General features: G+C 35.6%; 1 protein-coding gene across 1 annotated transcript in view; it reads left to right on the forward strand.

Moving 5' to 3' along the window:
• The window catches only part of LOC121383838 (cap-specific mRNA (nucleoside-2'-O-)-methyltransferase 2-like), a 32,365-nt gene extending 21,783 nt beyond the window's left edge, over positions 1 to 10,582 (forward strand). Inside the window, 1 exon segment of the mRNA XM_041513936.1 lies at positions 2,114 to 10,582. Coding sequence (XP_041369870.1) covers positions 2,114 to 2,223 — 110 coding nt within the window. The 3' untranslated portion in view covers positions 2,224 to 10,582.
• The last annotated feature ends 4,237 nt before the right edge of the window (positions 10,583 to 14,819 follow it).

Below are 14,819 nucleotides of genomic sequence, written 5' to 3' on the forward strand. Positions count from 1 at the left end.
ATACACTAATGCAAGTTAGGGCAGTCAGAAGGGGAAAAAAACAAATCCTGCATGGTGTAACCTGACTGTTTTATTTTTTTAGCTTTTGTTTTTATTATATATATCAGGGGTGGGGAAAATTAAAATTGCCAATCGGTCCCACCTATGACATAATTAGTAGCCTTACCCCCCCCCCCCCCCCCCCCCCCCCCGGTTAAAAAAATTTTAAAACTATTTTATAGGCCTACTTGATGAATTTATAGTTTATTATCGTTTTACGGGACTTTACTGCTCGTAAAATATCCGACTGCATGTACACCCAATCCCTCAACGTACATTAAAACACCTACTTATCTGTACATTAAATGATGTTTCTAATAAGGAAGATATTAATTCATTTCATATTATGCTATGGTTCCTTACTATATTGTTTTATTGACGCGTCCTTGAACAACCAACTTGACACCTAATTCAATGATACTATTGATAGAAGTTGCCGACTGAACGATTAATAACGTCGACGCTGATTGGTTCACCTTGAACTTGAGCTACTGTGTATGACAACCGGTGTAAACCATTTTGCTTCCCATAACATATTATATACCCATCCCATTCATAATAAACATGACAAAAAACACCAAGACATTTTCAATTATCAAAATAGCAATTTACTTGTATAATAATGAAAAACACATTTAACAGTCAACAATAAATACATTTAGCACTGTGCTCTTTATGTAAATGTCGTGTAAAGTCTCTCAGCGTTCATGTACGGAAGTACTATTTTACAAAGGCCTGTTGGCGACGCGACCCGACAATTCCCCATACAACTGTCGACCTCCATCATCACAAATTAGCCACTTAAATTGCTTCAACCACGCCGACTGAAAACATCGCACTTTAACTTTCTTCTTAGCTGGGGAAGAACCTGTGTCCGTAACCTCCGCGTCGTCCGTATCTACCTCGTCTTGTTTTCGTTTTTTACTCTTATTTACCCATGTAAGCAATGATATATTGATATCTCAATACAAATCGCAAGCATCTGCTTTTCCCAGCAAAACAGTATACATACGTTAAACTTAAATTTTTTATAGGCATACCTGCAGCGTATTCATATTTGCAAAAATAGTATCACCTTTGATTAAAGATGAACTCTAGGTCTTTGTTTTAATTAAAGCATACGTCATTCCTTCATTATCACCAATAAATGGTATCATCGCTAATAAGTAAACCTTTAATCTCGTGACCGGTTGTGACCGACTGTTCATTGCGGTTTTTGGTGCTAATCCCATTGATGTAATTATTTTGTTATTACGCGCTTGCTTCATGATCACAGTGATATTAAAGATTACTGGCCGACTTAATTAAACCTATTGTAATTGTGTACCGATCGACACCTGTGCAGGAACAAACTGAGAAGTGACACAAATAGCTCATTCACCGTGTTCAATGTTTCTATTTCCGGTCATTGATAGAAAAACAAAACATGACCGATTGATTTGTATTAAACGTGTGACCGGTTTAAATGTATCACGACTCAAAATAAACACCTGTTAGTGAAATAGGTAAGTAATGAGTTGCAGAAACATCAATAACAAATTAAAGTTGTTTCCAATAATAAAAATGGACAGACGCTTCGGACCGAAAAAATAATAAAAGTGGGACCGGCAAACACATGTTTTCAAAAAATTATTTCGGTCTCAAAGATTGTGAATCGGTCCGAGACCGGCAAAAAAGGGCTTTTCCCCACCCCTGATATATATATATATATATATATATATATTTTTTTTTTATTATAAATGTTTTTAAATGATGATTATTTTTTAGCTCTTTGGCAAAGCTTTGACATTCAGTAGCCGATGATTAATAAATCAATGTGCTCTAGTGTGTCATTAAACAAAACAAAACTTTGGCAAAGGACTAATGCTATTGTGAATGTTTTTATTTGGTTTGTTTTTGATGTTTGTTTTTCTTTTTGTAGTTTTAAAATAAAATTAGAATGTCATTTTTAATAGAGTATTTACCCATGAGCTTAGGAGATATGAACATTTGTTGGGCCCGATAGGGAACATGTATTGTTTTAGCAGTACTCTCAGAATGCTTGTTTGATTTTATTTTTTAATTTTAATTTTAGATCACATATTCACTGAATGGTTGCTGTCCATCAATCAAAGACTGACTGTCAGTTTGATCAATGCTGTTATTGACCATGAAAAGACATTGCTGCAGGCAGATCAGCAGTGAAACCGTATGAGAAGTGGAGAAATGAACACCAGTTGTTACCAAACACTCAGAGAGAGACCTATTAAAATGGGATTTTGGAATTGCGGTATATGATGTATTTTGGTGTTTTTATTGGATTGGAATGTGGTTTTTTAATTACTGACCTCTGAAAATTGACAGGATTATAACACGTTATTTGCCTGGTGCTCTCTCAAGTTTTGTTTTGCATAACCCTTATTTCATTTGCATATTAAATTTATAATTGTAACGGGATATAAGAGACAATTTTTTTAATTTTGTGTAACTAGATATTGGTTCACACACTTTTTACTTTTAACAATGGTTCGATGATGTGCATTAAATGTGCAGTGAGCTGCCCTCATATTCTGTCCTTCATTCTAGATCCTGTCCTAGTTTTTCTCTTGTTTTGTTTGTTACAGGCATTACAATGACTTGACAATATTGCAGTGTTAGGGACTATTTACGTTGAGAACTGTCACTACACCATTCTTGCTTTGAAAGCCATGTGGTGTCATCACATGCAGATACTACATTGTTTAACCCATCTGCTGTCACGATACATTGTAAAAATCTAGGTCAAATTGATTCAACATTCAATGTCTCTCCAGTTTTGATGATGATAAACTGGAAATCAGCCTATTGGTACATATCCATTTTCGAATTAAAACTATTTTCACTGATTATCTTGGCCGGTGTTTTGCCCCAGATAAAAAATTCCTGACTCTCAAATAGCCTACCCTGGTTATGAGACCTTGTATCTAGAAATTCAGAAAAAAATTGGTATCTTTGTTTCAGCATCTGTAAATTTTGACCTCCTACTGCTTTTTCAAAACAAAATTACGTGGAGACTTAAACATGATATGGGCCACATCACTTGCAGATAGAAATGTCCAATAATTTGCTGTTATATTTCATCTGATATTCTGGGTAAGACTGGTCATATTCTTCTGATGTAGGACTACTTGCAGGAGTTATTTCAACAATGCTGCACAGATTGATATCAAATCCTCTTTAGTATTCTTCTTCTCCTTTTCTCTCTGCTGAGACATTTTCATAATCCAACCCTGGGGCCACTAATCACTTTTTATTTAATTCACCTGGTTCACCCATCTGTGTTTCTAATTGTGACAACCAAAACCCATAACAATCCTGATACAACAATCATGGGAAACAAAATTTTGGTTCCATGATTTTTCCGACACTACCGGAAACGATAGTTACCGTGAATCCGTGAAAGGCCTGTTCTTTGTCTTTGGTCTGTCGGGTCATCATCATCTTAGTGTGTCCAGTTCATTAATTCTTCTTCTTTCTTATCTTACTCTGGGTTGTCTCTGTCTTTAATATTGTATGGAAAGGGTCTGGGATCCAAGTTGTTTCCAACCTGTAAACCATCCCATCTGGAAGTATTCCGGACTCCACATTTTTTACTGCGCCAGTATAGGCTGTGTTCTACACAGGCGGGCCTTTTCCCTGATGTACTGGAGCCTGTACCCTCTATCGTTTGATCCAGATGGTTCGGTGTGCCAATGAAACAAATCTATGATCCCCCTCTAAACCATTGTATTTATGTTCTGTACTCTGGGCAGCTTTCCTCATCCTGTAGTTCATGAGTGTTAATGGTTTTCCAGGTTTTGGTTTTTCATCTGTTTTCTCTGTATTGGTTGTCTCTCTCTCTTGGTGTTGTCTGTAGGTCCTGAAAATCATTCGGCTTTTCTCTATTTTTACAAAGTTTTTTGAAAAGTTTAGACTCAAACTGTTTTTTAATTCTTGACATATTTTAACCAGCTGTTCTCTTACTATCATCTATTTAAAAATTATTCAAATATATGCCATTAATTTCCAAGATTTTAGTGTATATAATTTTACCCTTTCTACCCTCTTGAAGAAACCCTGTCTAAGATATAAAACCTTTTATAATGGAATCAATAGTTACTGAGTAAGCAACCCAACAATTAAGTCAACCAGTAACCCATAGTTTTGCAGTATGTATTTATTCCCAGAAGAGTTATCTATACGACGGTAACTACAAGTACCCAGCTATTGCCAGAAACCTGTTTGGGTCATCCAACTCCTAGTAGACTGGTTACACGAACAACAGGTGAAATGGTGCTGAATAGTGGAGTCTTTGTGATAAAACCCTACTTCATATCTATTTTATTACCATTAATGGCTTACAGTGGGAAAAGACACTCTGTTTTTGTTATATGAATGTTCACTTGTATCTCACAAACTTCAACTGCTGGCACATTAATACTTCTTTTTTGACTGAGGAATATAGCTATGACCATCTTCACAAATGACATGGACTTTTCTATTTCTATTTTCTGTTCCTATTTTTATTCTAAATAAAACATTTGCCAAGACGGCCAATAAAAGAATAGCCCCATTCAAGTGCTAAGACAACCATTGTTTACCTGATACCAAATTAACAAATTAAACATACTGTAAATCAGAAAATATTAGCGACCTTAAAATTTAGCGAAATCCATATCAGTGACATATTAGCGACATAAACATTTAGCGAGGTCAGCATGTCAAAAAAACCCACCAAAACCGTAAGCCAGTTTTTGACTGACTGGTCACAAGAAAACTCAACACTTTTTGATGTTATGCAGTGCACACTATTTCCGGTTTGAAATTTAGCCTCAAACATCCAAGTGACGCTGCTTGTCTCCAACTTAATTTTAATAAAAACATTACAGTGTTATACATCTAAACTAATTAGTATTTTTTGTTTGATTTATTGCGTAATCTATAGCCTGTTGTTTGACCAGTTAATCGCTGACGAAACAACCACACATAATCAGTCCAATAAAAACGTGTTTTTGGAGTAGTCTATTGTGCGTACAGGGGTCGTAAGCTGTTTCTCCAATGAGACCTACTAGTATTCTTTGCTCTGGTAGTTCTCACTTTGTCAAATAAAGAAAACAATGTTTTAGCGTTAATGACCGTTATACCGTTGTTACCAAGCCCGTAACAATTCGTTTTCATGGATTTGTTTTCTGTGACAGAACTAATTTATTTTTAAACACAATTATGTGTCTTTATTGCTAAAAGTTACAAACATTGAAACTATAAGACTGTATTCATAATACTGACATTTTGTTTTGCTTTGCTGCGACACTGCACCAAAGTGATAATAGTTTTAATTATTGTGCCACGAACGGTAGTGTACATAGGATATGTGTCTTTTTATTTGCCTTGGTTCTGAAATCCAATTTAATTGTTCAGTTGATTAATTCAAATCATTATTAAATATGTATACGTTTTAAGACTTGTTTGAGTTTTGTTTTAATCTGACTTTAGTTTATATTTAGCGTCATGAAATGTTAGCGTTTTTTTATGGCTTTGCTAAATTCGCGAATATTTTATGCTTGCCAACATTTTCTGATTTACAGTATATTAAATTCTCTCTCCTTTGTTATTGAAAAACAGTTTTTTAGCTGCGTACTCAGATAAATTAAATGGAGAATGTCAACAAATACGGTTAATGTGACAGTGTCATTCATTGGCCAATTCGCTTCAATAGTTAAAGTAATGATCAACGAATCGTTTTGTTATACAGATTTCTATTTCATTGCTATTTTTGTGTGGAAAATCAAGTCAATACTCCTTCACTAAATTTAACTAATTGGCCTTGACATTGTTTTGTATGTTACCAATAAGTAGACAGTGTATTGCAACTTGTTACAAGCTTACAGACATCAGGCTTTAGAACTTTACTCATCACATTCTTTGTCATCACTTCCCAATCAGTTGCCATAAATGGTATCATTGGTTTATCAGTTTGGTATTTCAGAAGATACCAATTCGCCATGTTGGCCACAAACACAAAAAAGTGAAGTTCTGCAGGAAGGAGAACATCACTGCAGCCATTTTTCACCACAGTAAATGTAAAGCATTTTTCTGATTCAACCTTTACAACAAATTCCTTTATATGTGGCAAAATTTCCAATACTACTGGTATATTTTCCACCCATCTATGGCCACAGAATTTCAACTCGTAGCTACAAAGTCATCTCGACGTGCAGGGGAATTTTTCATTAGTCTGCGAAAAGTCCATTTGTTTTGTTTGTGTAGCTTTATTGTGGCTTTCATAAAACAACAAAACATACCCATCAGCATTTGTCACTTGATCGCAGAGCAAAGACCTAAAATGTGATGCCAATCCAAAGCAATATAGGCAGTGTGCATACATTGAAAAGTAGTTTATAATGGCTTACTTCAAAGGAGTAATCTGGTGGAGTATGGCAGTGATTTACTCCAGTGTGTACAATGACATTTTGTACATTTGGTTTTTATGATAAGTTTTTCACCTGTTCAGTTTGTTTGTTTACCCCATGGCCTAGGTAAAATAGCACCTTTGATGTACGCTTCGGAACATGCTGACCGATGAAGCGGAGAACAGAATCACCTAGGAAGAGTGACATCACTTCATCACTGATATAAGCTGGACGTACTGTAGCTACTGATGGTCTAGAGCTGTCATGATATTTGTTTGTTTAGACATGATTCGAGTTGGTTTGGGTTTTGTTTTACCTGGATGAATCCATCATTAGATGTGTTAGACTAGTCCTCTGAGCTAACTGTGTCATGTTGTGATTCACTAGTACACACTAATGGCAAGTTTATTGTATGAGGCAAGGACCGTTGTCTATGGTATGAATAATTTCCGTTTCTTGTATTTTTTTAGTAGATGTTTTCTGTATATCCTGAAGGGCTTTGAGCTTGGAGGATAACATTTTATACTTCTTCTCTAGCTGCTCCAATCTGTAGTTGAGTGTGTCATTTTCCTTTCTCATTTGAAGGCTGTTGTAATGTTTCAACAAATCCCTTGTAGGATTCATGCACTTCTTTGAGTTGGTTAGCACACTGCACACTAATATCACTAATCAGCTTTTCTGTATATTTCATCTGATCTGTCAACTTGTGACCAAAGTCTAATGCTGAACCTGTGTCCTGAATACTTTTTCGTATGGAGCGTTTTGAGTGGTTAGATTTGGCTGGTGATTTTTTGGTTTTGAAAAGTTTCTTGACTTTAGTACAGTTGTGATCGTTGTTAATTTGGTATTCCGTATCAGAATCGCAATCAGACCTAGCAAGTTCCAACAACTGGAGCAGTCTCAATATCAGTGGATTAGATTTTGTTGGTATTTTCCATTGTCAATTCTGTATTATGATGAAAGGGTCTCAAGTATTCTCATCTTCAGTAATAGCATTCAGAACATTGCTGTCTTCCAGTTCATCAGTTGGTAGAGATTTGTGTTGCTGCAATTTCTGAAATAATTGGTATTCCATTATTGTACCACAGTTGGGCCTGCCCCTGGAACATTAAATGACAAGTAGTTCTGTAGACATGAAGTGTTCCCAATTTTAAGGGTTTTACATCTTTGTCTACAAGTAGTATACATATTTTATCTTCTGTGATTATCTTCTTTGTGTCATCAGTGACCTCTGTCCATTTAACTCTTAGGCATTGGTCATTTTCACTTTTCATTCCAGTACCTATAAAAAATGTAAACCGTTAATGCACGTCTTCAAGTTTGGCACACAGGATTAGGCCTGCAAAATCTGTAAAAAAAAAAAAAAAAAAAAAAAAAAAAAAAAAAAAAAAATGCATATTGTAAAACATTTCATTTTTATTTAGGCACGCGTGATCACATATTCTGGGAAATTTTTTTGGGTGTTTCTTCATTTTGTCTGTAACTCAATTAGGTACAAAAAATTGGATCCTGATTAGAGAATTGATGAAAGAGGTTTCTCGTCAGCTATTAGGTTTTGGAATCGATCCGTCTGGCAGAATTTTCACCACAATGATAATGGTCCAGTGGAAGCATATCACGTCAAAGATGGTGACACTCGGCATGGATCACCTGATCGATCACCCTCGGTGGGCTAGGGCTGTGGTCGCAGTATTCCATGTCGAATCAACTCTTACTACACGTCATCAAAAGGGAATACATGTACCGGTATGTCCTTAGTAGATGATGAAGACTGTTTGACTGTTACCTTATATCATTGTACAGCATGGTTTTGTGCATAAATAATGACTATTTATCCTCAGATCAGTACGATATCCAGTGTGAAACTGAAAGTTTGCATGCATACTGCCATGATTGGCATCCCTCTATTTAAAGCCACCTGTGATTGCAAAAACATGGCCCACTGCAAGTTTTTTTAAATTTTTTTATATCTCAGTGACTTTGTCATGCAATGTTGAATATTCCTTGAAATGTTTAGTTAGAAGGTTTTTCATTTAAAACAAATCCAAAGTCTTCAATAATAAGAATTAGAGTCAGTTTGTATTAAAGTTAAAAAATGAGTATTATGATATTGATACAATAATTATTTGCCAAAACCACAACCACATCTATTGAAAGTTAGAGAGGAAGTGACATATTCCTAAACGAATGCATTGATATATAAGCTGTACCATATATAATTAATTATCAAATGCAATGCAATGAATCTGATGTTGGAATAAAATACATCTCATAATCATTTAATACAGTTGGTGGGTACTGCTGATTATTATTATTAAAAAGGAATTTTTATGTACATATTTTTTACTTCTCAACATAAAATAAAAGCATAACACAAAAACATTACTTTCTTAGTTCTCCTTCTGCAACTAAAAAGATGGTTTTAATGGAAAGCACACGACAAGAGCCACAACAATGCATTGTAGTACTCTCAGTTAACACAAAGCTGTCGCATGGCGAGCCTTATAAACCTTGAGGATTAATGACACTATACCTAGGGCAGGATCTGGCTCAGTTGGTAGAGCATTGCCTGCCCATTTAGCCATACCCGCCTTCATGACCACTTTCTTCTACCACATTCTGTTCCACACTTAGCTGGACTTGAGGTCATATGCAGACATTGTCCTTGTATGGGTCCTGAATTGACTTGTAGAGGTAATGTTGTCTCTGCAGTGGCAGTCCAGAAGGTTGGATCTCAGTGGTAGGTTGTGACATCCTAATTTCAAAGTGCTGTGAAAACAATTCCCCAGGCCCACACATGGGTATTTTATTTCTGGAACACTATGGTGTATTCTTATTACTTTACTTTTTTCTCCAAATATGTCCATTTAGAAGTTATACAACCAGACTAATTATAACTTGAAAAAGTTACATGTTTTGTAATATTTCAATATGAAATTGGCGCTTGGAAATCATGTAATATCTGGAATGAAAGCCTTCAAATATTTTTTAAATAATAGTTGTTTAGTTTCTAATATAAAAGCATTAATAGGATCATTATTACTTGTCATAAAGCCAAAAAATTATATTTTCTTTGGTAAAGCTTTAGCTGTTTCCAGATTTGTGTGACCTTGCATTCCCAAAATAAGTGTATCATTGTTAATATTTCATGACTGGAAAACAATGCAAAGGGGTGAATCAATATATTCAATAATAAATATTACATAAAAACATTTTGCCAATATTCTGTGAATAATGTTATACTGAAACCATCTTAGTTACATAATCATTAAGGTATTTACCCAGATTTCCAAAACTTTACTTATTTACAACAGTATGGCTGCCTGTCACATGGTCAGTTTGTTTGCAATACTCCCTATTAGTGTTTCTTGCCTCATCATAGTGTGCCCAGAATACACATTAGCCAACCTTTACTGGAGTCCACAACATGCACTGATCTTCAGTTATTACTGTACATCAGACCGTTAGTCTGCCTTAGTGTGTGGATTTCAGTGAAAGGCTCCTGCATATGTGGTGACATTGAGGGCAAGGGTGTTGTTGTTACTCACTATTAGAACTGGCAGTCTGGACAAGCAGACATTGCCGCTAGTACAAGACGACTTACGGTTGTTGTTTCGTCCTTACAAACCATCTGCATATCATTGAAAGTTTAGAACTGTACGACCATGTCGAGTAGTGTAAATGACCCCAAATTGTTTTGAATGTTTTATGCTGAAGTGTTGTTATACATTCATTCATTCATTTACATAGACTAGGAACAAGCAGACATTGCCACTAGTACAAGACAACTTCCGGTTGTTGTTTCGTCCTTACAAACCATCTGCATATCATTGAAAGTTTAGAACTGAACGAACATGTCAAGTGGTGTAAATGACCTCAAATTCTGTTGTAGGTGTGTAACAAAAAAATTTACTTGTAGAGATACATGTATTGTTGTCTCTGCAGTGGCAGACCGGAAAGTTGGATCTTGGTTCCTTCCCTGTCTGGGAAAATCATTCCCAGTAGCAGAACTTTGGAGTGACTCTTGTGATGTTGTTAAACAAAGCAAACTTTTTACCTGTGATATTTGTATTTTTTGTACAGCTCTTTACACTGTGTTTTAATTTAACCTTTTTAAATTATGAGCCAGGAGCCTAATTCACTGAACTGTCACAACTTTGCGATCTTGTAGTGCAATGCTAAAATACTTGCAAAGACGATGCTTTGTTGTCTAGCAGCTAGAGTCTAAGAGAGCTTTGTGAATTAGGCCCCTGGTAACATAAAGGTGATATGACACATGTCAGATTTATGAAATTCAGAATTCACATTATCATGCATTCCTTCACAAACACACTGATACTTTATTCATTAACATCACTGTTCTCATTGTACTAGCACGTGTGTGTCATTTATATTTAAATACCACAACAGAGTTTCTGCCAGAGGGCAAACCGGGTATGGCACTATACCCAAAAGGTTTTTTAGAATTTATTTTTTAAAGTTAATCTTTTAACAAAATTAATTACTCTAATTATTACTGTATGATTTTCTTAACCCTAACACTAAACTTAACCCATTTCCTTTCTGGGGAAGGCACTCCTTACCCACTGTTGACTGTGGTTGCATTCAGTTCCATAACACCATACCCAAATATTTCTTTCTGGCAGAAGCACTGCACAATGCTGAGGTGGAGATTGTTAGTTTTGTTCTAAAAGATTTGTGGAGAATGAAGTACTGTTCTCGACTCTCTTGACATGTAGCCTCCTGGTAACCTGAACGACCATTCTCAATTTCGATGCCTGCTCTATACTTTTATTAAACTAGTATAGCATACTCTCCGAGTTGTAAATGATCTGAAAGTAACTATGATTACATGATTGTGGATGCCTGTATTTAACAAATTTTGAAGTCTTCAGACAAGCCTGTTGGAAAGTATTTAAAGAGAAATGTCGTATTTTTTCAGTAGTCTTATGGACAAATGCATTTTTTGGTTGAAAATAAGTGATAAGTCCAGCCAGAAGTTGAATGTTTATGACATCTTTGAAGAAATTTCAGGTTCATTCAGTCTATTAATTTTTTGTGTGCTGCTAATTCTTTCGTCGTATCCTTGTTTTAATATTTGAGTTGAGTGTGGGTTCCATTCCGTATGTACATATGATTATTGGAACACACTACACTGTCACCTCAACCCCTCTATATTATCAGTCAGACCACCTCATGCCTGGCTTGATACACATAACCAGCTTCTTTAGCCAGAGACCATTTTCTCTTTAGGTTCACTCGTTCCATCAAAGCAGGTCTTACATCCCCTACACTCACGAACCACTTGTTCAGTTCCAACTTGGTTACCACCTACTCAACAACGTACACCACATTTATTTAGCATATCTGTTTACTGGGGGTTTTTGGATGTGCCAAAATGAACATCTAGGACAGTGGTATTTGGTGATCTCCCTGGTGGGCACTGTGTTCTAATAATCCATATGTTGCAGACTTTTCACACACAATTGTGGTCTGCACCTTTCTGAAGGTATTTCAGTACTGTCTGCTTTGTATTTGATTCATGTTGATTAGCAATTTGATAAAAAAAATTATGTTTTGCTCATTTTAGCATTAAGTTGTGTCACATTCTTTCCTCAGTAAAACTAGTGTTGCTTTTCTCTTACTTTTTTAGATATTTTAAAGAAAGTTTTGTGTCTAATGTTTTTAACCCATGCAACTACTCCCAGTGATTCTTGATTAATAGTATTTTATGTTGATACTATTTCCTGGAGCACAATGAAGCTAGTTTTGGTTATTAAATAATAATACAATTCAGCATTTGTAGTAAATGTCATTTTTATTAAATGACGGATAATTGTAATTTCAATTACTATATATGAATGTACATGTATTTACATGTTTAAACAATATTAACATGTACTAATTTATAACCAAAAGGTGGCGTACAAACAAACTGCCCGAGTATTGCACTAAAACCCCAGCAAAAACCTTAATGTAAAAAAAAGCTGGGAAAAGCGATAAACTAGTGTACATCACTTAACTTCATACATCTTCCTAAATTACATAAAAGGAGTGTGAAAGGGGTGGATGGTGGGATAAAGCAAAGTGTTTGTTTATTTATCTGTGACCCACTAAGGCAGAATTCTTCCTCAGAGTGCAGAAGCCTTCCGATTGGTTAATCTATTTATTATTAATTGGAAGAGTTTGAGTGTGTTCATCTGGTGTAACATTTGTAATCACTACTGTAATGTCCACATATGAATACAGGAGTTACAATAGTTCAACATAAATTCATTTATCTGCAATAAATTCTGTTTTCGTTCAAAAGTTGAAAAAGTATAAAGGTTGTACATCATTGTATTGTGAATATATATATATATATATATATATATATATATATATATATATATATATATATATTGTTTAGCGACTCTGCTGTTTAACGACTCTTTGCCATATATTTTGGGGTTGACCGCCAAATATTAAGAAAACTACAAGTGTTTTAATACACATATGGGTCATGTGATTTTGACCAATTTTGGTTTATATCCAAAGTATATAATTATGATGGTAAAACGTAACAAAAATTTGGATATACTTACAAAAAATTGGCCGTTTGACTGTGCGCTTCTGGGAACATAAACAAATAGTAGGTAGCTTTTAAAAATAGGAAAATCCCAAATGCCACAATTTAACAGACACCGCAATTGAACAGGGTTTGAGTATACTTAAAGTTCATTTCCCTTACATCCAGTTAATTGGCGATGTCCTTCCAAATATCTGTCTGGATTTGAAAATCTTTGTGTTCAGACATTGAAGACTGATATAAGCATGGATGACTCCTCACTAACTCTATCAGTTGTTTATATGCTTGTAGTTCAAACTTCATTGTTGACTTAAAATTTCGCCACCACCAGAAGGGATACCCCAATGATAATGACGTAATTAAGACATTTTCCAACATTGTCCACGCAGACAAGCGGAGAAAAATTGCCTCTACATGTGATTTTTTTCGCACAGTCATTAACCCTTTGAACCCTGAACTCCTGGCGTGTTCAGCCCAGCCACTCCTGAAACGAAAATCAGGAAAATCTAAAATTATGTATTTATTTGTATTTCAGCTACTAAGGATATTTTCTTTCATTAGTTTATCAAAATAAAGGCTATTTGAAATAAATATAGACTTACTTGTTATTTATCTCCAATATTCTCTCTTGTGGTGCCAGCTAAAGCAGCAGTTTTTGTCTGGCTGTCCAATGCACATAAACTCCTTATACAGAAGGTACACCAAAACACTGTCTTGCATTGTTTGGTAAGACTTTGTCGTTTGCCTCAGGGCGTTGTTTCTTTGCCTGTAGGTATTTGTCCCTACAAACAGCACACCGGTTATTGCCAGTAGCATTTGGAACTTTTCCACATCGTGGGGAGCATCCACTTGCAGCCGTTTTTCTTCAAGGACATTTTCTGTATTTCGGCAATTACCAAATGGAGACCTGATGTTTTGTGCATCGCCTACAAGTTCCAGACACAGTTTCTCAAGAAATCTGTGGAAAGTGATTGTTCTCTTGTGGGCTGGAGCATGAGGTTTGATGAAGCCTATTAGTATGTAGGCGTTGTAGGAAGCCCACATGACAAACTTTATCAGCAGACGTGGCCATTTATAATGGCGGCGACATTTTTGTAACCTGGTCATTTGATCATTATTGTCTGTTCCACCCATGTAACTGTTGTACGACTTCACTGCTTTGAGACAGGCAACAGTAATCTTTCTCTTTTGAGCAGCATCATATCTCTGAATGTGTTCAGGGGGAGCAGAAACATAGAGCGAGGTGACAAAATAAATGGGTTTCTTGTCTTGCCACACAATAACACCAACTGTTCCATTGAAAAGAATGTCCCAGTCTTCTTTTTGCATTTCTTTAGTTTTCTTGATAAGAGCCTTTGGAAATTCTCTTCTATTAGTCATGGCTGTTCCACACATCCCTATGCCCATGTTTTTGATCAAGTAGGTTACGAATTGAACTTAAGTGTAGAATCTGTCTGTGTACAGTGAATAATTTTGGTCCCTGATTTCCTCCACCATTCTGACAACTAAATCTCCTGTAACCCCAAGATTAGCGATCTCATTTGCATCATCTCTTCTACCAGTGTAGACTTCAGCGTTACAAATGTACCCTGTTTCACTATCACATAGTAGAAATGTTTTGATTCCCCAACATATGGGTTTGTCTTTGATGTACTGTTTGAACGACATCTTGTTTTTTTGTCAAGGAAGAATTCACAATTTGGAACAAAGAAATGCTTGTATATTTTGTCAGTCTTGTTAAGCTGAGGATCATCCTTGTTTACACAATGTAGTAAGGACCAGATTGCCAGGAACCAGTCTCTGGC

The sequence above is a fragment of the Gigantopelta aegis genome, chromosome 10 (genome assembly GCF_016097555.1).
Source record: "Gigantopelta aegis isolate Gae_Host chromosome 10, Gae_host_genome, whole genome shotgun sequence".
Classification (NCBI taxonomy): domain Eukaryota; kingdom Metazoa; phylum Mollusca; class Gastropoda; order Neomphalida; family Peltospiridae; genus Gigantopelta; species Gigantopelta aegis.